We start from the raw sequence: 21,258 nt of genomic DNA on the forward strand, positions 1-21,258 counted from the left end.
GATCCTGGATAAATAAACCTTAGCAAGTTCACTAGTTGAAGCTTGTAGTTAGACCGCGATCATTCAGCCTGAAGTTTTCCCATTTAGCCAGGACTCGCCTCACCTTTAGCCATGGTAGTAGGCTGCAGTCCACCATGGTTACTACGGCGCCACACCCACCGGTTATCTACTTCGTCAAAGATATATATGAATTTACCAAGTCTAAACTCTATATGGAGTACATCAAGCTTCAACTCTGGATACAGGTTAGGTATACGTTAGCGGTTTGGGCTAGCGGAATAACTCCAACTTCTGTACCCACAATGTCTACTTGAAGTATCGGAATCAATACGGACTTCCCCACCCCCGCTTGAACTCTCGAGTTCTAGTATGATCACTAAACCCAATGTTACAAAATTGCGAAGTTAGGTAGCAGAACTAACGAAGTAGTTCGACGCCCACTCCACAAAACGCAACATCGGAGTTCAATGGTGTATACGGACTTCCCCACCCCCGCTCATCTATATGGTCAGATTATGAGACATGGAGATACTCCAGTGGCTAGCGCTAGGGTTAGCTGGGGATAAAGTGGGTACATGGGGTACATGCACATGTACTAGCTTTCAGACGGTGATCAGCGCGGAATTCATCCGGCATGCCCTCCCTCGGCTGTTATCAGGTTCTTTTTTCAAGATCTCGCACCATGGTTCACTTTGCCGTCTCCAGGTTTTGCAATTCACATACGAGACAGCATACTACCACGGGCAATATCCCTCCGAAAAAAATGTTAACAGTCATGTTGAAAAAGCACGCGAGGCTGGGGTAAGGAGTGCATGAAACCTATCGTTCTCATGATCAATGGTACTATGGGTCTTACGATAACTAGTTTCCGGTATCGTTCCTGAGCTATATTGCTGATCCCCGTTGGAGAAAACTGTGCACTCTCCAGCTCCCTGTTAGTATATAAAGCTTGGAATGTTTCCTCTACTCGAAAGACAGTATCAGGCACCCAGCTTGTGAGCTACTCTCTTCAATTGACCACTTTCTCCTTCCAATCTCAATTCGTTTTGAGGTTGACAGTTAGCTTTAGCTACTGGACCCAAATTCTTATACCTTAAGCTCTTGAGTCTCTGAAGTGAGAATATATCCTTCAAAATGGCTCCAAGGGACGAAGTTGAGATCGCCAACGGGACCCGGGACGATGCTTCTGACATTGATATTGATATCAAGAGGCAAGATGTTCACATCGAAGAGGTTGCCGTCGCAAGATTCACAGAAGAAGATATATACGCCATGTCCCAGGAGAATTTGACCATCTGGTCAAGTACTGGATGGCGTATTCTTGGAATTATGTTTGTCCAAGGTATGCGACTTAAAATCCATTCCTTTATCTCTATATCGTTATAACATGACGCTAATTTTCATTTGTGATTGATTAAAACAGGGTGCAATCAAGCTGGTTACGGTGTGGATTGGGGTGTTATCGGAGCTATAAACTCCTTCCCCTCCTGGCACGCATACTATGGCTTCGGTAATAGCGGCAGCACATACGGCGTTCTTAATGCCCTTATGACAATTGGCAACTTTTGCGGCTCTCCCTTCCTCGCCTTTGGTGATGTTATCGGTCGTCGTGGTGTCAACTGGATTGGAAATTTCCTTGTCTGCGTCGCATCCATCATGCAGGCTTTCGCCGTCAATATCCGCATGCTCATGTTCGCTCGCTTCCTTCTCGGCTTTGGAACTGGTTTGATGAGCTCTTCCCAGTACATGGCTGAGATTTCACCAGTCCACCTTAGAGGTCGTCTTGTTGGTATCTTCGGTGCTTGCTTCCAGATCGGTGCGCTTGCTACTTCGGGCGCTATGATTGGGTTCCAGAAGATCGATAGCAATTGGGCATGGAGAGCTCCATTCCTTGTCCAAGCCCTCTTCCCTCTCACAACTTGTATCTCTATGTACCTCCTATCCCCGGAAACCCCACGTTTCTTAATCATGCGCGGCAAGCGCGACAAGGCAAAGGAGGTTATCGCCAAGTACATGACGACAGCTCAAGATCCAAATACTCCATTCGTTGAAGCTGTCGCTTCCCAGATCGAACAATCCTTGGAAAATGATACTAGCGGTCACCGCGATTTCTGGGATTTCCGTGTCTTCGTCACCAAGCCAGTTCGATACCGTTTCATGCTCCTCATCTTCTACTCCGTTTTCCAACAGTGGAATGGCGGTGGTGTCATCGGTTATTACCTTGCACCAGCTTTGGAAACCGTTGGTATCAAAGACCCTACTGCACAGCTTGGTATTAACACTGGTCTTGTCGCTACATACTTCGTTTTCACACTCTTTGGCGCCTACCTCGTCGACATTTTCAAACGTAGAACATTGATATTTGCCGGTTTGATCTCCTTCATTGTCATCCAAACCGTCGTCACAATTGTTGGTTGGCAGTATGAGAAGACCGGTGGTGCCAAAGCTACTGGTTATCTTACTGTGGTATTCTACTTTATCTTCCAAGTGTGCTCGGCCTCCTTGATTGCCACCATGCATAATCTTTGTAAGTTTCTCTATGCATGACCGCTCCTTTGCAATTGATCTTTTAGTTCCCATGACTAATAACATTTCCTTTTAGACCCTGTCGAAATCCTATCCCTCGTCCTCCGTGCCAAAGGTATGGGTCTCTACGGTCTCATCCAGGGTGCCGCCGGAACGGTCCAAAGCTACGGTATCTCTGTCGGTATCAACAAACTTGGCTACAAGATTTGGTGTGTGTACATCATATACAACTTCTCCCAGCTTATCGTCGCATACTTCATCTTCCCAGAAACCTACAAGCTGTCTTTGGAGGAAATCGATACGGTATTCGAGACCAAGGGTGTACATCCTGTAAAGATGAGTAAGAAGCTGCAGAAGGCAAAGAAGGATCTTCATGAGATCGAGAACGAGGGCAGGGTAGAGGGTAGGGAGGCTTAAAAGCTTCCTTTCTCAGCTCTGATGTGTTCCTTCCTTTGTCTGTGCTTCATTTTCTTTTGTTTGTTACGCTTTTGGTTTAGCTTGCTGTATGGACACGATACTCTAAGAGTGTGGCTTTTATGAAGATTTCAAATCAACATTTAGTGGCGCGATTATATAAATATAATCATATGACTACGGGTTCTCGTATTTGCTATATGCGGGTTTCTTTTTAAATTCTCTCAGTGCGGAAGGGCTCTCTATTAATAAGAACTAAATAAACCATGCATCATGTGCATGAGTGTTATCGTAATTGTGACATACAATTTCTTGCCACCCACATTCCCAAAACCTGTCCCCAAAGAAGAAGATATTTAAAACTCAAAAAGACATGTACAATCAAAAAAAAAACTTCTCCCTGGATCCTTCCAATTTGTTGGTAATATAAAGGTGGAGCAATATCTTCCATAGAAGAAAGAAATATATGACTGAAGAAATGAAATATAGTTTTGTGAATAAAAGGTGTTAACATCGAAAGGGAGGAGAAAAGGACCAAAAAATAAAAATAAAATAAAATTCCGCTAAAAGAATGCTCCGTGTATCCCAAGGGTATATAATAAAGGAAAGTCGAGTTTTAGTTTGAAAGTTCGAAACAGAAATAGAACAACTGAAATCCCAAGAAAACATAAAGCATTACAAATATTTATGCTCGTAATAAGGATAGGTAAAAGGCGAAAATATTTAAATAGAATAAATAGCAAAAAAAAACAACAACAAGGGTTTTAAGTTCCTCTACCCTTTTTCCAATATTGCACCGACAGCCGCCGAGGGCTTGGGCTCATTGGTGAAACTGCTTCCGTTGGCGACCGGAGTTCCGCGACGTTATCCGCCGGTGGCGGCGGTATGTACGGTTTTGCGGCGAAATAGCCATCGTCGCCTTGTAGCTCTATTGTCGGTTGCGTTCCAGGCAGCTCCATGATCGCATCTTGATCTGTGTTGTCGGTGTATTTCTTAACATTAGGCTCGCATCCGTGGCCATCAGGGCTAACACATGATTGGCTTGCAGTGCTGACGCTTCGATTTCTGCTGTGATATAGAAAACTTCCTGGCGGCCAATTCTCGCCCGAATACGAAGTTTCGTGTGGAGGTGGGTATTTCGCTTCTATTACGTTGGGAAGATTTGGTATTGGTGCTTGTGGAATTGCGGGGGTTGTTGGTGGACGTCGTCGTCGGTGGAGAAGATAAAGGATGCAGGCAATTGCAATTGCGGCTAATGCGCCTAAAACACCTCCCACTATTGCGCCTATGGGGACTTTAGAGGATGAAGAAGGGGTTGGGGTTGTAGAGGGGGTCGCAGTAGTCCTAGAATTGGGAAAAAAAGGCCAGAGTCAGTAAACTTTTTCGTTCAAAAGTTTTTTTTTAAAAAAAAATTGGATTTATGGGCATTTAACTCACCCATCGAGACCTCTACAGAAGCGGCCACCTGATTGTGAGCCTATTAAACACTCATTCCCCGCAACACAGCAACTTGTTTCGCCACAGACGACATAATTCTCTCCACAAGCCTGAACAAAAGCTTCTGTCAAATTATAGATCGGCGCTCGGGGTATCAGTAAAGATCGAGGTATCGATATTGCTGGTAAATCTCTAGTTTCAGTTGGACGTATAAATGCCGCCAATGTATTTGTTGTAAATAATATTATAAAAAGATATGTCGAGAATGCTGCGGATATCGATATCCGTGAGAATACCGAAGGTTGTTGCATTTTGAGCGGGATGGTGCGTTGTGAGTGCACGCGCCCATGAGATGGTGATACAGAGTTTGTGTTGTGGCCAAGGGTAGTGGTGTTGGCGGGCCTTCGCAGCCGGGGCGGGAGAAAAATACGAAGCAGCGGAAGTTTCAAGACGGGGATTAAAAAGGATGGCAAAGATCGAAAGAGATGAACTCGAGAACTCGGGAGGCTGGTCGGTGTTTACACGGTACAGTATTAACGTGTTTGAGTACCCAGAAGCCTTCTGTCGGTGATACCACTGTCGAGGTTTCAATACGACTCGTACGTTTCGTTTATGTTACTGCTATTGTCGAGCGGCTCTGCAGCTGTTGTCGGATGTAGATTAGAAGGGGACAGCCAGAAAGGAAAAGAAGTGTAACAAGGCCGACGTCCAAGATAAAGTAATAAGAAAAATGCAATTGCAGGAATGTGGGAAAAAGAGTGCTGCTTGCTAATTGTGCTGCTGACGCTGCTGGGTGGCTAGCGGATATTATAATAATCAGACACGCAGACCTAATCAGCAATACGACTGCGGCGCGGAGGTAGCGAGACTTCAAGGGTCCTCCCTCGTCGATGGTACTTGCACGGCGAAGCAGCACTTGGCTGGCCAGGGGAAGGTGCGAAGTATGTATTATAAGTAAGAAACCTAAGTTCTCTTTATGGTGCACCCAAGAGAAGAAAAAAATAAAAGAAAAAAAAATTGCGAACCTCTACGGCCAGGGCTTTGGGTTATCGATCTATTCTGGCTAGCTTACGTTCCGGAGCCCCACCGTCATACAAAAGCTTGAATAAGAAGAACCCTGTGAAGATGAAGAATAAAAAGAGAGGAAGTTGAAAAAAAAAACTGACAGAAGAAGAACCGTCAAGGAAGGAGGTCATGTAAGTACATACATGTTTAACCCGTATGTCTACCTAAAAGCTGGCGCATTTCAGTTTCGTTTCAGATGGACACAACTTTGACGTTTCGGTTGACACCATAACCTTTTTTTCATGAAAAAAAGGGTATTTTGAATAAGGCTGGAACCGTTATAAGTGTGTAGACGTGCAGACGGGGACGATGCAGGTGCTTTGGTCGCAAAATAGGTATCAAACTTGGACGAAAGCGGGGATATTTCGGTTGGGTAACAAAATTAATAGTCTGATCTTGTATAGGACTGGATGTCTGTCCTGCTCCAACGATGCAACAGCAACATGAGTACAATTAACATCCACACTCATAAGATCCTTTGGTGTCGTAATGGCAATGACAAAGTGGGGAACTAGCCCATAGCTAGAAGGCCAGAAGCAGTATTTCTTCCTTTCCGGGTGAAAAGAGTGTCGCAGAATGGCACAAATGCCGTGAATAGTAAGCATTCTATTCCCAGGATAGTCGGTCGACAGATACACCACACCGTACATAGCATCTGCGCTTCCTTTCCTTCACATTCCTTCGAGCTCCGATGGAAATATTAGGAAAAACGTCTCCACTTTTGGAGCTCAAGTATGTCGAACTAGGCATCCTTGACATTGGTATAGCACATCGGCCACATCCTGGTCGAACTTTGGCTGACCATCCTCACAAACCGAATAAGTCAGTAGCCTTTCGATCCGTCCGATCGTTGTCCAGCAGCTTTCGGTTCGCTGGTTGGAAGGAATCTGCATGGCGAACAGTCAAACCATGCATGGCTGAGTTACCTCTTGTCCGCGTGTTTAGTATGGAAGTAACTTTAGCCTCAAGTGCGCAAGCATGGGCTGGTACTTACATCGGTACATACCCAGCCCCGCTCCACCATTACTTTTCCAAACCAACCCGCTGCTAATAGATGCCACATCGATGCATCCCTCCTGTACCGTCCACCCGTCTTGCTCATCCCGCCTCCCAAGCAGATATAACGTGGTGTTCTAAGTTTAGACATCCGAATAATGAGCTTCTAGCTCTTCCGCTCAATCGATAAAGCACCAACTTGTCTAGATCGTGGGTATTAATACATTATCGTGCTTGAGTTCAGATTCGAACATTGCATGTTGAGGGCGCCAAAACGTACCTTGCAGCCTCGATTCCAACTTTCAGTTGCGATTGCGCGACTCGTGGGCTTTCGAATTTCGGCTGTCTCCTAAATTATCGGTTCGCTCGGTTTTGCCTTAACTAGTAGCCTTGTAACCTTGTCGTTATCTCCGCTCCTGTGAGAAGTTGTCGGGTTGTCGCTCTCGATTGGTCTGGTTTCCTCTAGGCGGGTTGAAGCCGACGAAAACTAGTGTCTAACACCACAACACCAACATGTTTTACTGTGTATCGATACAAGGAACATATTTTTTCGATTTATGCAAGACTAACCGCTATCAATTGATCATGAGGCTAACTAACGACCATTCGGCTCGGTCCTACGATTCTAAATGCAATGGATCCCGAACCGGGCCTATGTTTCAAGAAGTGCGGGGCTTTAGATTCATGCCTTGCCGACGTCACAGGCGAGTTGGTGCGACGGTAGGTTTTGGCAGATAACATATCTCCAGCCAACCTCAGAATAGTATTCTGTCGTGAAAGATCTCCACGCTGCATGTTCGAGCGACGGTACACGGAACCGTAGTCGTACCGCCTATGTATGCTATATTCACATGTATGTATGTTACAAGACTACCTCCACAGAAAATCCGAGAATATATTCAACCGTCAGAATCATCGTTGGCAAACATATCTTCGGCTTTCATCCTCTTCTTCCTCCCTTCTTCTGTACTACCAACCCCAGCCCCAGCCTTGCTTCCAAACCCACCGATCTTAAACCCAAATCCGGACCCAAGTGTAACACCGCTTACCATGGGTTTTGGATCGGCCTTTGGCGGCTCTTTTTGTTCGATTTCTGAGCCTTTGACGAATATGTCAACTTCTTCGTCTGCTTTTTCGCCGGCATCACCAACCTCCTCATCTTCATCCTCTGCCATTGGTTCCCCGTCTTCGTCCTCTTCTTCCACCATTGGTTCTCCATCTACATCGTCTTCTTCCATTGGTTCTCCATCTACGTCATCGTCATCAACGAGCTCCTCGCCATCCAAATTTTCGTCTTCATCTTGGTTTTCAATGGAATCAGCCAAGTACGGGTTAAATTTTGGTTTGGCCGTCTCCTGATCTTCGGGAACAGTTCTCCACCTCGACTTAACAGTCGATGACGGTGGGGCTACTTCAGATTTTGGAATTTCTGGAGCAGCTGCAGCTTGTTGTGGGGCGACCGGCTCGCTGAACGCAACCCGGAGCGCCTCGTGAGATGTTTGTGGGAAGATATTCCAATTCTATCCAATCAGCGACAGATTAGTCATCACCCTTGCAGCAGGGACGAAGTTAGCTAAGAATTCTAGTGCTTACCTCCCACAGAGACAGAATAATTTGAATACTTCTTCTCCACTTTTCTTGACGAATTTTCCCCCAGTTCTCTTTGTCACCGACTTCCGCTAGTCCTTCAAATATCTTACCCTCCCTCAACCTTTGGTCGAAATATTGCCGGTACCTCCATACATTCCGAACACCCAAACCCGAATTCGAAAGTACATCAGAGATAAGATATAATGCAATAAGCTTAGCGGGAGTCTGGTCCTCCTTGGCTACATTAGCATTGCCACTCTTATCTGCAAGTACAGTAGATGGTTCGTGGTCGGGGTTTGCAGATGAGAATGCCACCGGCCGCGAGACGTTCGCGCACATGATGTCAACGATCTCTTCCGCAGCGTATGCGTGTTCCACAGCAAACCCGCTAACCCTCGCAACATCTCCTCGCCGTAGGGTACCTGTGGTTGTAGGTACCCTTGAGAGCAAATGGTATAATTTTGCTCGCCGTAGGGGACCAAGGTAAGTTTTTGTATCCTCCGCATTAGGGTTCGAATCCTGTGCTTGGTGAGCGTCGTCGTCTTCGTCTGAAGAACTATGGTACTCTTCATCTTCTATGAAATCTTTCAATTCGGTGACATATTCAAACTTTTGCTGTTTCTTTGGCGGCAATTCCCAAGAAATGCTGTTGTCGAATATTTGTGTAATAGTAGTACCGGAATATGACCTTTGCTTCCGATCACTATTTGAGCCACTCGTTGTAAAGACGTCCCATAACCTCCAGCGATAGTATACGTGCTCTGTAGATTTGTTATCCCATAGCCAAAAATACCGCTCGTCTGAAATAATTGAGGGCATGGCCATCAGAAGAGCCTCAAATTCAGGCCCGTGCGTGATGACTGCCTCAACGGTTTTGTGTATCAATCGCAAGGTCTTAAGATCCTTTGGAGAGTTGACTGAGACGACATATTTACTGTTATTCGTCGAGCTCGTACCAGGATGGCCAAATGACGAGGGCGGGGCGAAACCGCCTCTGCCAAAGCCACCTCTACCAACACCGGAGAATACGGCACGTGCATTGAACGGAGTTGCACTTTGTCCCGCCACCGTCGGTGTGATTGTTGAGCCTATGGCGGTAGATGGTAGATGGCGTGAGATACCGAGGCGGAAACCAAAACCCATGTACTTATTCGACAAGCCATTGACAGCAGCATCGATCTCACTCGCAGCGGTATCTGTGTGCAATGTGATGAGAGCTGACATTGACTTCCTCCCTGTACCTCCAGCGCCACCTATCGTCTGCATAGAGACTTGACTAGCCGTCAACTTGGGGAAGTAAGGCTGCATCATCTCCATAACCGAAATCTTGGTGGTCTTTGCAGGTAGGTGTGTCATGCTGATGGTCGGCTTTGCTTGTTCCTTCTTGCTCTTCGAGAATTCGTCATCGTCATCATCGTCCTCGCCGAACTTCATACCCCTCTCTGATTTGGCTGCCTTTGCTGTTGACACATCTCCCCCATCGTCGAAGCCTAGAACACCACTCGTGCTATGCGATCCTTTTCCATAGCCTCTGCCATGGCTCCCTTCGCTCTGGTATGTATCGAGATCTCGTTTCTTTGTCGGTAGAGGTCCCAACGTCCCAGGCCCGCTAATCGCGCTCCTGCCTTGCCCCGTAGTAAAGTGTCGCTTCCCTAATCCCGTCGGCCCAGCCCTCGAAGGGCCAAAATTCGAACGCGAGCCTCCATATCCACCTCTATCCGAGCCACGAGCATAAGAGGGCCTAGAATTGTCCTCGAAAGACTCTACGAACTCTTTGTAGACTGCGGCAGTCTCCTCGGCTTCGCGTTTCCGCTTTGCCTCTGCTTCGGCCTTAGCGCGTTCGAAGGCGGATTTCTTGGTAGGCGCCTCTAATTTTTCTTTGATATTCGGGAATTGGAAGCCAGACATGATTGGGATTCCGTCTCGACGAGTTTCGAGCCGCAGATCGGATGTGGTATGGGTGATTGAAGGTATCGTGGGTAGGGCATCGCAAGGAATTGGCGGATATGGAATTAGCAGTGGTTAGTGTGTCAACGCCAAGCCACAAGTGTATGTTCCAGCCACGTTCACATCCCTGCGGCGGTGGCGCTGCAGGTGTCACAAAGTTTGGCTGATTCGATGAATACCACAATGTGTTGCGGCCGTTGTGTTGTGTTCTATCGCAGCTTCGTCACTGCACTGAATCTTTATTGCAACTTATATGAAGCATTACGTGTGTCCCATGACTGGATACAACTTTGGGGGCACCATCTACGGAGACGATGTGCGTCGAGAACAGGTTTCGGATATACATTCTACATGCAGAAGACGCTACAGATAAGATTGACAATTGAGATATTATATGTAATTCGTTGACAGAAGATAATATGTGCGTAGAGCTCGTGACGATACTAGTATACTTTGTCTCCGTCAAGTTCTGGGACAATAGCGAGGCGAAGCTGTAGACGTTCAAGAAGGGTATGTCGAAGCATCATTAAGCACACTATAGCATAAGATTTAAGCGAATTTCTTCCTCTCCTTTGAGTGGTACGATATGAGCACAGGGCAACATGCGTCTCATGTGGACCAAAATCGCAATATTGGCACTTGCCACGGTGCATGCAACAAAGGGGTGGGCAATGAGCTCCTAAGGAAGAGGACCTTCTTGATCGGGGAGAGACTAAAGTAGCTATTCTGCAAGATATCTGCTCTATTCTACATAGAGCCATGATGCTGTGCAGTCTCTTGTAGATAGTCTCTTAATATTATAATTTGAAGGGCCCGGGGACATCGGATTAAACTAAGTAAGTAGCTACTAGGTAACTATGGGCTCAGACACTTAACTCAATTTTGGCTACCGAATCTGAGCGTTACGCATCCCTTCGGATGAATGTATTTAAATATATATTTAAGTTCTGTGATGATTTTATCTTCAATTGCATTTTAATATGTAAGCTTCCCGAGATCTCGATGTTAAATTTGGTGGAGCTGTCGCGGATGTGCTATTTTTGGGAATCCTGGGTTCCCATTGGCTGTCAGACCCCAGACAGCGGCTTCCGGGGTTGGTCTGTACGCGCCCGAACATGGCACAGCAGCCGACAGTCTTGTTAAACTCGACCACTCATATCCCCAGACCATGATATTAAGCTCAGAGACAGCGGCGAATCTGCGCTGTTGCCCTGCTTGTCTTCCAAAAATGCGTGCTGCCATTTCCACATACCCATATTTGCCTGTATCAGATACCGCTGACGGGATGACAGCACACGACCCGGACAGTCGGTTGGCACTCCTCCAGATTAAATGGACTGCATGCATTCGATTTGACTCAATCTTCCAGTCTTTCACGGAAAGGCGGTGCAGCTAGCTGCTTGGTGAATTTTTTTCGCTGTGGGGGCTCGAATAGGCTAGTCCAGTCATATGGTGTCTTAACGTCTTGCGGTACCTGCAGGAGCCTCCAGACAGGTTGTTTGAGTATATCAATCAGGCATTGCCAGCCAAACACCGGGTGTCTTCCTTTGGTTTCTCTTACACGAGTTCTTTTTCACTTCTTTCCCTCCCACTTTAATTCTTCTTTACTTTCTTTCCCTTCTTTAACATTTACTTTCTTTCGTTTCTTTCATTTTCTAGATTCTTCAATTCTTTTCCGTCGACGGAGTTTTTTTATTTTATTTTATTTTATTTTATATTTTTTTACATTTTTTTACTCCGTTGATTCTAGATTTCGCTTCTTTAGCCGGGCTATTCTTATCCAACCTTCGCTTCTGTCCCGGTGATACATAGAAACTTATTGGACTTACTATACTTACATACTTACATTCATTCATTCACTACATTCTCTGTACTTCTCTAATTATATCGACTGGACTTCGACATATCATAAAACCTTCATACACTTTCATACATCTCTTCTGGGAAGACTTCACACTCTGCTACCCTAACAACTCTTAAGTACGTTTTCCAACAACAACAACACAAAACCCAATGTGTTGTCTGAATAGCTCTAACGTCGTCAACAACAAATTGAGCTTCATTCAGGGAACAAGAACAGTCTATACAAGGTGCGTCTTCCATGACAAAAAAATATTTCTTCCAGCTTGAGTACCCTCTAACCTTTTCTTTCCCTTCATCCTCACTTCCTTCTAGATCACACCTGATTCCATGCCTTCATCACTTTAAACGCATTCACCAACATCAACCATCAACAACATTATCACAACCATCAACCTCACTATCAATCCGACTTTTTGAACTATCAATAAACCGTCAAAATGTTTAAGGGACTATTCGGGAAAGGCAGCTCCGGCGATAGGAGAAGCGCTCCGGCGACACAGGAAGGTGCACAACCTGCCTTCAAGACATTAACACTAGGTGACCTTCCCAGCGCCAACGTCAGGACTGCACCTGCACCAACATCAGCCCCCCTCGAAGCTCCACCAATGCCCACAGAACCACCAGTTATCCCAAGGATAGAAACACAGTCGATGACATGGTCGGACGGGCCCGGGAGGAGACCATCGGATCACACTGTCATGCCATCGAGTCCCGATGGCATGAAGTCATATGCTGCCTCGGTCGTTAGCCCAAACACACCACAGCCAAACAGATACGACCAGGCCTGGAACAGCAACGGTCTCGCTCCACCCGTACCGGCGGTCAACCCTTTCTACTCGAGGGCTGACGACGAACAAGACGACGATAACAGATCTCAATACGACAACAAGAGCTTTTTCAACTACTACGCCGCTTCCCCTAACCCACAGGCCTCCCCCGACCCACAAGTGCAACGAAATGATAGCACAAAATCTACAAAGTCCAGCAATGGACCATCACTTAAGACGAATATGTTGAACTTGGATGGGTGGAGCCCCTCGAGCTCGAGGTTCTCTAACCCATTTATGATTTCTCCGCAGGAGGAGTATCCCGCATACCCTGCGTATGGCGGTTCTTACCCATACGGCCGAGAGGCTTCGCCTGTCATTCCGGAGGAACAGGCTGGCCAGACAATAAGATACTCTGACTGCGGTGTTAACCCATTCCAGGGCCTCGATGAACAGGCCAGGAAGGAGAGAGATTCGGGTGCAGTCGGTGATATCTGGGAGATGATCACAGGCCAAGCACAGGAGGTGCAGAGGAGGGCCGCGCCTTCCTCCTCCCCCAAGATCAATGCTGGTGCCTCTGCTTTGAATACCGGGGCTGCAGCAGCGCCCGCTCAATCGACACTCAGGAGATCTCTTACAAACTACCAGATCCCAGAACCAGTAAACTCCAAGTCTCCGGTCGTATCGTCCCCATCTGAGTGGTTTCAGAATATCATTGTTCAGTATGCGGGTCGTCCCGTAGAGGTCAACCGTGCTATGTCATATATACCAGCACCAAACTCCCAACATCCACAAGGATTGTCGCCACCGGAAATCACAAGCGCCGCCGTCCCTTACCTCGCGAGCATTGAGTATGAGCTCGAGGAGCTAAGAAGGACTCGCGTCAATCCCGAAAGAGAAGTTAAGACCCAGGAGGAGCGGGATCGTGTCAGAGAGCTTATTCAACGACAGTTGGCACACGAGCAAGCATACGATGCCCTTGAACAGGCCACCGGCGGAAAGCGACTGACTAGGTATCAAGAAGACCCAGCTAAGATCTGGGAGGAGATTGATCTCACTGGGGTTCGAAAGGAGATTCCCCTCGACCGACGAAGCATCTCTAGCACTGGTACCGCCTGGCCAACGTTCGAAAATAAGACTCAAAACGTCCCGCCAGTTCCAAAAATTCCAGATCAGCACGTAGCCGCCGCCAAGGTCCAGAAGGAATCGATATTTACCAAGGCTTTTAAATCCCCATTCAAGCGCCCAAAGAAGGAGGAGAATTCCGTCGTTGTAGTAGCAGCACCACGAGAGGATCAGGAAACACGAGAGGTCCCAATCATGTTCTCACCAGCAGGCCTCGGTATTGAAGCCAGCGCTCTCGGACCAGCTAAGAGACTCAGCATGGACAGCAATACGACTTTCCCAGGACCAGGATATAGCAGGTCTGCTCCGGAGAGAGACACCTTTGCTGACCGATACGCACCATCGAGACAGGAGATGGACAGCCCTCTAGATGAGAAGGTTCGCTCTCCAGGGCACGCCCGCACCGGGAGCACAAATACTGTTTCTGCTCCCCCACCATACTCTAGAGGAGCTAGCCCAAACCTCAGCAAAGGACAGAACTCCAAGGGATTCCAAAGAATCTCGGAGGAAGCGCCAATTCAATCCCGCCCAAGATTCCCCGTTCGTGCATCTGATGTCCCCAGAATTTCAACTGCTTCATCTGGCCTCGCACAACAATACAACGCCAACGTCGGAACTCTTTCTCATATCCCATTCACGCCTACTACACCCAACCACGCTCGTCATTCTATCCCCCAGAGCCGTCCTTTGGGAGGTAACGTTAGCCTTCACGACCTCGCTTCTTTCCGTGGCAATAGCGTTGGTGATCAAAGAAGACGTGCCGAAAAGCAGAGACAGAAGCAGGAGAAGCGTGAGAAATTGTTCGGCCGAGGTGGATGGTTCTATCTATGCGGGTGCTTCTTCGTTCGTAGCACTTCCAAGAAGCTCAAGTTCTTTTGGTGGACCTTTTTCATCTCTATCGTCGTCATCTGTACTACTCTTGGTACAATTTTGGCAGTTAGAGCAAGCAATGCCGAAGCTCCAGCTGAAGAAGCGAAGCCACTTAGACTGATCAATTTACCCAACTTGCCACCAATGCCAGCCGAGGAAATTACCATCACTCCACGCTTGATCAATACAGTTAGCACCTGTGTCGCACCATCTACTCTTTGGAGTTGCAAACTTCCCCAGCCATTGGCCGATGGTGCCGTGGCTGAACGACCAGTATTCCGCTGGAAGGTCTGGTCTTTGAACGGGACTGATGAAATCGCTGCTCCAGACCCAATCCTTCCACTTCTTGACGAATACAAAAACATGAGCAAGATTGACGGCGTTATGGCTTCCCCTCCAGAAGGCGAACCTACTAACTTCTATATCAACCTTCTTCAATCCAATACTACCACAACCCCCAGCTCTACCGTTCAAGAGGTCCCACAGAAGGTTAAGCGTTCCCACGGCCGTCACTTCCCCCGTGCAACAGCTTCTCCCTCAGCTTCTCCCTCAGCTAAGGCCACTCAAAACCTGCCCCTCCCACCTGCCAACATCCTTCCAACCCAGTATACCTCCCAGCAACTACGTTTCTTCGATCGTGGTCTACCAACCGAACACTTCAAGTTCATCACCCACTTCCAAAAGACAATCTATCTCCGCACTATCAGCGCTCTAGGTTCCGGTGGCACCAACTCATTGGATGCCGATGGCGGTGTATCCCCATCCGAGGCTCGCTTTGTCTGCTCCTGGTCCGCAACCCGCTTCGTAGTCAAGATCTTCACCCGCCCAGACGAAGTTGATGACCAAGGCAAACGCAAGTTCGTCGTTGACCCATCAACCATCGGTGTCATTAAGGGTGCCAACGCTGGTGGTTTCGCTGGTTACGCCGTTCAGATCGAAGAAGACATTGCAACCTACGATACCAGTCGGAGAAGCAGCATTTCTTGCTGGTCCATCAACGATCGTCAGCAAATCGATACCACCAGTGAACAACGTAAATTCCTCGCCGAAGGAATCAGCACAGGAAAGAGCGGCGTTGATTATAAGGGTTGTCAGTGCTCCTGGAGTAACTTTAAGTCAAGTACCGGGCAAGGATTGTAAACCTCGGACTCTTCATACCCCACTCAGGCTCTCTTTAAAGCATGTTTCTGCCTTCTGTTTTTTTTTGATACCCCCCAACTGGTTTTCTGTCCTTTCCGGCATCAGCATTGGGTTTCGTTTTCTCATTCGGGTTTCTTTCAAAAACAAAATATTTACGTCGATTCTTCTGTTTTTTTTGTTTCCTTAATACTCTCCTTTGTTTCGAAGTCGTTTATGTCCGGTTATATAATTATACCTGACGGCCTACATACACACGCAGTTTTAGTGTTCTTTTTTTAAACCTCCCCAATGTATAGTTAATTAAGAGATGAAAATGATTATAGGTGGTGGCATAAGAGGTGGACATGCGGGAAACTTAGCGACATTAGCATAAGTAATGAACCGAATGAAATAAGTTTTAAGATCTGTTAATGCCTTCGAAGCTTCCTTTGCGAAATAACGTAAAATAACCTCGTCAATAATACTAGCCACTGCCATTTCCCTGCGACTGGTCTCTCAAGGCTAAGATGCACAGTTTGGTTACGAGACTGGCTAAGATGGCATTCGTCGGTGAGGTCAAAAATGCAACGTGCATCTACGGGTAGTGTGTTGAAATCGCAATGACAGTCTAGTCGTTAGCCGGTGCTCGCGGTTTGGTTACGAGACTGGCCGGTGCTGAAGATACCAAAACGAATACCGACGGCTAGCTATACGCGTTCCATTCAACATGGACCCGGCAAGTGCTGCTCCTAGCTGGTTAGGACTACAAAGAGGATAAACTATTTCCCTTCACGAAGTATACGTATACATATGAATAGGTAGGCAAGGCTGAATTCATTTTTCCTAGACAGATAATTGATGGGCTCACGACATGCATTTTCACATCTTTCCATATCACCAAAACCAACATGGCCATGCATGGCCAATTGCTGCTGCGTGAGTTGGATCTGTGGAACTGTACCCGAAGTGCGATTGATCATGCCCGATTCGCAATTGATGATTTTCATCAAGGTCTATTTTCTAAGAATGAACAGAGTTTGCAAGTTTATTATGAATCTTCCATTGTCTACCTAATAATACATTGAGAAGGGGTCTTTGATAGAAGTGAAATATGAAAAAAAAAAGTATGAAGGAAAATCGTAGAAGTGCATCAAGAAAGAAAACCCCAGTGGTATGAGAATAAAAAAGAAACTTTTAATGGTAGTAAAATGTCATATGCACAATTAAGGGAAAGAATGGTCGGAGCCTACGAGCCTATTACCGGAGTATAATTTATTCATCGAACTTGACCTTAGTACCGGTTCCGACAGGAGTCCTGTTAGCATTGGTACCACCGCCACGGCCACCGAATCCACCACGGCCACCACGGCCACCGCCGCGACCACCACGGTCATTGAAGCCACCGCGGCCACCTCCACGGCCACCACGGTCGCCAAAGCCTCCACGACCACCGCCACGGCCTCCGAATCCACCGCGACCACCACCACGGCCACCGCCGCCGTTGCTGTTGTCACGGGGTTGAGAGTAGTCAGTACGGATGGAACGGCCGCAGACCTGCTGTCCGTTCATAGCAGCATGTGCCTTCTTAGCCTCGTCAATGGTGGAAAAGGTGACATAAGCGAAACCCTTCTTGTTGCCGGTATCCCTGTTACCTGATTAGTATAGTTCAGCGTAGTATAGAATCAAATGAAACTTACTTGTCAGTTGGAATTCTAACACTGGTGACCTCGCCATGTTCAGACATGGCGGCACCGAGTGCTTCCTCATCAGCGTTGAAGCTGAGGTTACCAACGAACAAGGTATCGCTTGGTGGGCTTTCGCTGTCGCCGAATTTGCGAGCGCGGTCTTGGGAGTTATTGTTATTTTGTCGAGCGGTGGTGAAGTCAAGGTTGATGGGACGACCGTCAATTTCAGCACCTTGCTTCTCAGCGAGTGCCTTCTCAGCATCGGCACGAGTAGCAAAATCAACATATCCGATACTGTAGCCATTGTCAGCACCACATTCCAGCAAATTAGAACTTTATTAAGCAACATACCCCTTTGACCTGTTCCTCTGGTTGTCCCAAACGACGCGGGCGTTCTCGACGGTGGCGACATCCTCAAATTCGCGGCGGAGCCAATCCTCATCAACATTCCAGGAGAGCTGACCGACGAAAAGAGTCTTGGACTCCTCGCTACCGTCTTCATTGGCCTTCGCCTTCTTGGAAAATGCAGGAGCTTCCTCTTCAGCCTTACGCTTCTTTGGCTCCGGAACAGCTGGCTTCTTCTCCTCCTCGTCGTCAGAGCTATCAGAGGAATCATCCGAGTCAGAATCTTCGTCAGAGGAGTCAGCCTTCTTGGCCTTCACCTCGGCTTTTTTAGAAGATTCATCGCTGGAATCATCATCAGATGAGTCGCTAGAGTCAGAGTCTTCCTCGGCCTTGGCTGGGGTACCATTGACCTTTGGAGCAGCCTTCTTCTCTTCAGCTTCAGATTCGGAGTCGGAGTCGGAATCAGAGTCATCCTCGGATTCGGATTCTTCCTTCTTTGTTTCCTTTGCTTTGACTTCCTTCTCAGATTCGCTGTCATCAGAGGAATCGGAATCGGAGTCAGACTCCTCCTTCTTTCCGACAATCTTAGCGACACCGTTGGTCTTGATGGGAGTTTTGGCCTCTTCCTCCGATTCGGAGTCGGAGCTATCACTTCCACTATCAGAATCAGAGTCGGAAGAGTCAGAGCTGTCGCTCTCCTCGACCTTCTTCTTCTTCTTCTTATCCTCCTTCTTCACGGCGACTGGGGCAGCCTTCTTGGCCATCTCCTTAGCCTTAGACTTTGGGGTCTCAGCAGGCTTGGTGACTCCGCCAGTCTTGACGGTGGATAGAGTCTCCTTGGAATCCTTCTTGGAGGACTTCTTGCTGTCCTTAACTTGTGACTTTGCCATTTTTGATGGTAGGTTTGGGGTGGGTGGTGGTATTGGGGGAGATTGTAGGGGTATGATGGAAGGTAGAAAGGGTGGTGATGAATTCAAGCCAGCAGTTCCCTCAATTGGTAGATACTTGCCTCTGATATACGACCAGGTATATTCAATAATAAGCCCTCAGAATGCCCTCGGAGAAAGTGATTCGCAACTTCTCTAAAAGATCCCTCAGATTGTCAAAAATGACTGTATGGTATCAGTGCCCTCGGTATTTCCTCTGTATGCCCACTATAGTAGCCCTCAAGTGCCCAAAAATTTCGATCAAACGTAAAATTTGAACGAAAGGTCAAAAGCCCTCTAGAATTGCGCCTACAGATTGTTTCAGAAAGTAGTTCCCTTGAAGCCGACAGTGCCCACGAGCCCTCAGACGTCTTATGTGACAGAAATATACCCTCGGAGTATTGCCCTCAGAGTTTTTTCTAAGCTATGCAGCAACTGCGATGAAGCAGATGGCTTTTGCTTTTGGCTTTAGAATATCCCACGAATGGAAGATCCGACACCCTTAATAATGGTAGAGAATAAGAGATAGCTATTGAGCTATCGAGTACGAGAGAATGGTATGTAAGAGAGAGGGGAGAAAGGTGGTTGACAGTGATGAAGAGAGGAAGAAGAGGAAGAAGAGGAAGAGGAGGAAGAGGAGAAAGAAAAAAATCTTTTGTAGAAGGAATTCTGGGGGAAAAAGGTTTTTGCGACGAACAAAATTTTTTTTTGGTCTGCGACAAACTACGCGAAAAAGGAAAGGCGGGCAGACGACCAGTCTGGGCAGCTCCAACGGCGGTCAACCTCATGGCAACACGCTGCACCCAAATTTGAGACGTACTCTAATTAGATCTAATCACTGCACTGCCGACGCTTGCAGTTACAATCGTCATCATCGCTATCTTCTATTAGCCATGTCAGTGTGCATTCAGTGTGCCTTTAGGCATGGCTTTCGCTCGACTAGGGCTGTTGCTCCCAGGTTATCGGCCTCTTCGATAGTTCCGGTTCGACGCTTCATTTCTACCTCGATATCGCCTCAGAAAGAAAAGCCTTCAGGTACCAGAAATCCCCACCATAAGCACTCAATGGGCTCTGTCTAACCCTTGAACTTACATATATAGATGCTACAACCACAACTGAGAAGCCTAAGGTCGTCTCCATCACTCCCGCCGGTACTATCATGAAAGGGATCAACTTCAACAAAAAGCTTAAAGACCCTATCGCCTTGCCAGATGAAGAATATCCAGCCTGGCTATGGACTATCCTCGAAGACAGACGCCCAATACTGTCCTCTGCCCCACAGCTCTCCTCGGAGGATGCAGCAGATCTATATTCCAAGTCTAAGGGTCGAAGAAAACTTGCCCAGAAGCGTATAGCGGCGAAGCAGGCGGCAGCCTCTGGTGAATTGGTAACCCCGGCCGACTATAAAACAGAGGATATGCCATGGCAGACATTCGAGGAGAGTCAAGCAGCGATCTACGAGGCAAAGAAGGCATCGAGAGAGAGAAGACGAGCTGCAATTAAGGAGAAGAACTTCTTGGGCAAGCTTGGCTAGTCTTAATCGCCTTAAATTTTGACCAAATTACGGAATTTGTATCATAGCATTGGTATAATAGAGTACTGTACATATCACAACGCCAATACCTGGGTTAATTATTGCCGTAAGTTCGAGTCTTGATGATAATAGTGATAGTGATGTGTATATAATATGTCGTCAAGGAAGAGGATACCCGGCCCTCCGTACTATCTTACCAGACGTCCATGTGATCCATTGTATGTGTAGAAAGCTCTCTTTCCAGGTACACCACCGCCCATAGCCTATCAGAGCAGTATCCGGCAGGCCAGCAAAGACTCAACTACCACATAGAAACTTTTAATCCCCTGACTTCTGGTCCCCTCACATCTATTTCCGATACCCCACTAAAATAGTGCCTTTATTTCGCCTTGTTCGCTTGTGCTGCAGCTTCTATACACCAGATCACGAGTTAGTGCCCAATTTAATCTCTAGTACCAAAGGCTTAATCGTACCTCTTCTTGTAGCATCCTCCAATAGTGCCGTGTCTACAGCATTGGCCGGCAAATGAACGTATCTAACAACAGATCCACGGATGAAGACGTTTTTGACGGCAGACTACTATCCCATTAGCCTCCACACCCTTGCCAATCGATATACCATAGCCGGGGGTCGAACAACATACAAGATGTGGATATTTGACCTCGTCGACGACTTGGATCTCGTCTAGTTTGATATTCAAAAACTGGTCTACCGATTTGAGAGTACCGCGGATGGAGAGGTCGTTTTTTAGCTCGATTGTTACCTGCTCAGAGACAGCCGATTAGCATTTTCGTTCATCGGAAAGCGGGGTAGTTTCGGAAGTAGCCCACCTCGTGATCTACGAGAGTTTTGAAGAAACTGAAGAAAAGCATTGTGGCTGATGTTCGATACGCACGGTTGAGGTTGTGTCGGAATCGAATCAAAGGTGGGCTGGGCGACTTTGAAGCTCTGGTTTGCAAGGTCTTGGCGATGAATTTCAATGTCAAGTGACGCCGCGTCTTTGCAGTCATCCCACCGCGCTATCTTTCGATGGCAAAAACGTCACAGCA

General features: G+C 47.2%; 8 protein-coding genes across 8 annotated transcripts; 3 read left to right on the forward strand and 5 right to left on the reverse strand.

Moving 5' to 3' along the window:
- Window positions 1-1,134: 1,134 nt before the first annotated feature.
- Window positions 1,135-2,943, forward strand: AOL_s00043g636 (uncharacterized protein; the record flags this gene model as incomplete). Its single annotated transcript, XM_011121122.1, has 3 exons — window positions 1,135-1,342; window positions 1,424-2,527; window positions 2,603-2,943. 3 exons carry the CDS (start codon window positions 1,135-1,137, stop codon window positions 2,941-2,943), a joined length of 1,653 nt encoding a protein of 550 aa, XP_011119424.1.
- A 761-nt stretch (window positions 2,944-3,704) lies between these two features.
- Window positions 3,705-4,688, reverse strand: AOL_s00043g637 (uncharacterized protein; the record flags this gene model as incomplete). The annotated part of the gene is made up of 2 exons (XM_011121123.1): window positions 3,705-4,284; window positions 4,378-4,688. 2 exons carry the CDS (start codon window positions 4,686-4,688, stop codon window positions 3,705-3,707), a joined length of 891 nt encoding a protein of 296 aa, XP_011119425.1.
- A 2,649-nt stretch (window positions 4,689-7,337) lies between these two features.
- On the reverse strand, window positions 7,338-9,936 carry AOL_s00043g638 (uncharacterized protein; the record flags this gene model as incomplete). Its single annotated transcript, XM_011121124.1, has 2 exons — window positions 7,338-7,958; window positions 8,032-9,936. The coding sequence occupies 2 exons, from the start codon at window positions 9,934-9,936 to the stop codon at window positions 7,338-7,340; spliced, it is 2,526 nt and encodes an 841-aa protein (XP_011119426.1).
- A 1,044-nt stretch (window positions 9,937-10,980) lies between these two features.
- On the reverse strand, window positions 10,981-11,322 carry AOL_s00043g639 (uncharacterized protein; the record flags this gene model as incomplete). The annotated part of the gene is made up of 1 exon (XM_011121125.1): window positions 10,981-11,322. One exon carries the CDS (start codon window positions 11,320-11,322, stop codon window positions 10,981-10,983), a length of 342 nt encoding a protein of 113 aa, XP_011119427.1.
- A 953-nt stretch (window positions 11,323-12,275) lies between these two features.
- On the forward strand, window positions 12,276-15,740 carry AOL_s00043g640 (uncharacterized protein; the record flags this gene model as incomplete). Its single annotated transcript, XM_011121126.1, has 1 exon — window positions 12,276-15,740. One exon carries the CDS (start codon window positions 12,276-12,278, stop codon window positions 15,738-15,740), a length of 3,465 nt encoding a protein of 1,154 aa, XP_011119428.1.
- Window positions 15,741-16,991: 1,251 nt separating this feature from the next.
- Window positions 16,992-18,639, reverse strand: AOL_s00043g641 (uncharacterized protein; the record flags this gene model as incomplete). The annotated part of the gene is made up of 3 exons (XM_011121127.1): window positions 16,992-17,364; window positions 17,417-17,698; window positions 17,756-18,639. The coding sequence occupies 3 exons, from the start codon at window positions 18,637-18,639 to the stop codon at window positions 16,992-16,994; spliced, it is 1,539 nt and encodes a 512-aa protein (XP_011119429.1).
- A 929-nt stretch (window positions 18,640-19,568) lies between these two features.
- On the forward strand, window positions 19,569-20,209 carry AOL_s00043g642 (uncharacterized protein; the record flags this gene model as incomplete). The annotated part of the gene is made up of 2 exons (XM_011121128.1): window positions 19,569-19,710; window positions 19,776-20,209. The coding sequence occupies 2 exons, from the start codon at window positions 19,569-19,571 to the stop codon at window positions 20,207-20,209; spliced, it is 576 nt and encodes a 191-aa protein (XP_011119430.1).
- A 379-nt stretch (window positions 20,210-20,588) lies between these two features.
- AOL_s00043g643 (uncharacterized protein) lies at window positions 20,589-21,219 on the reverse strand (the record flags this gene model as incomplete). Its single annotated transcript, XM_011121129.1, has 4 exons — window positions 20,589-20,620; window positions 20,683-20,785; window positions 20,853-20,972; window positions 21,040-21,219. 4 exons carry the CDS (start codon window positions 21,217-21,219, stop codon window positions 20,589-20,591), a joined length of 435 nt encoding a protein of 144 aa, XP_011119431.1.
- Window positions 21,220-21,258: the final 39 nt, after the last annotated feature.

Source organism: Orbilia oligospora (genome assembly GCF_000225545.1).
Source record: "Orbilia oligospora ATCC 24927 unplaced genomic scaffold scaffold00043, whole genome shotgun sequence".
In the NCBI taxonomy this organism is placed as follows: domain Eukaryota; kingdom Fungi; phylum Ascomycota; class Orbiliomycetes; order Orbiliales; family Orbiliaceae; genus Orbilia; species Orbilia oligospora.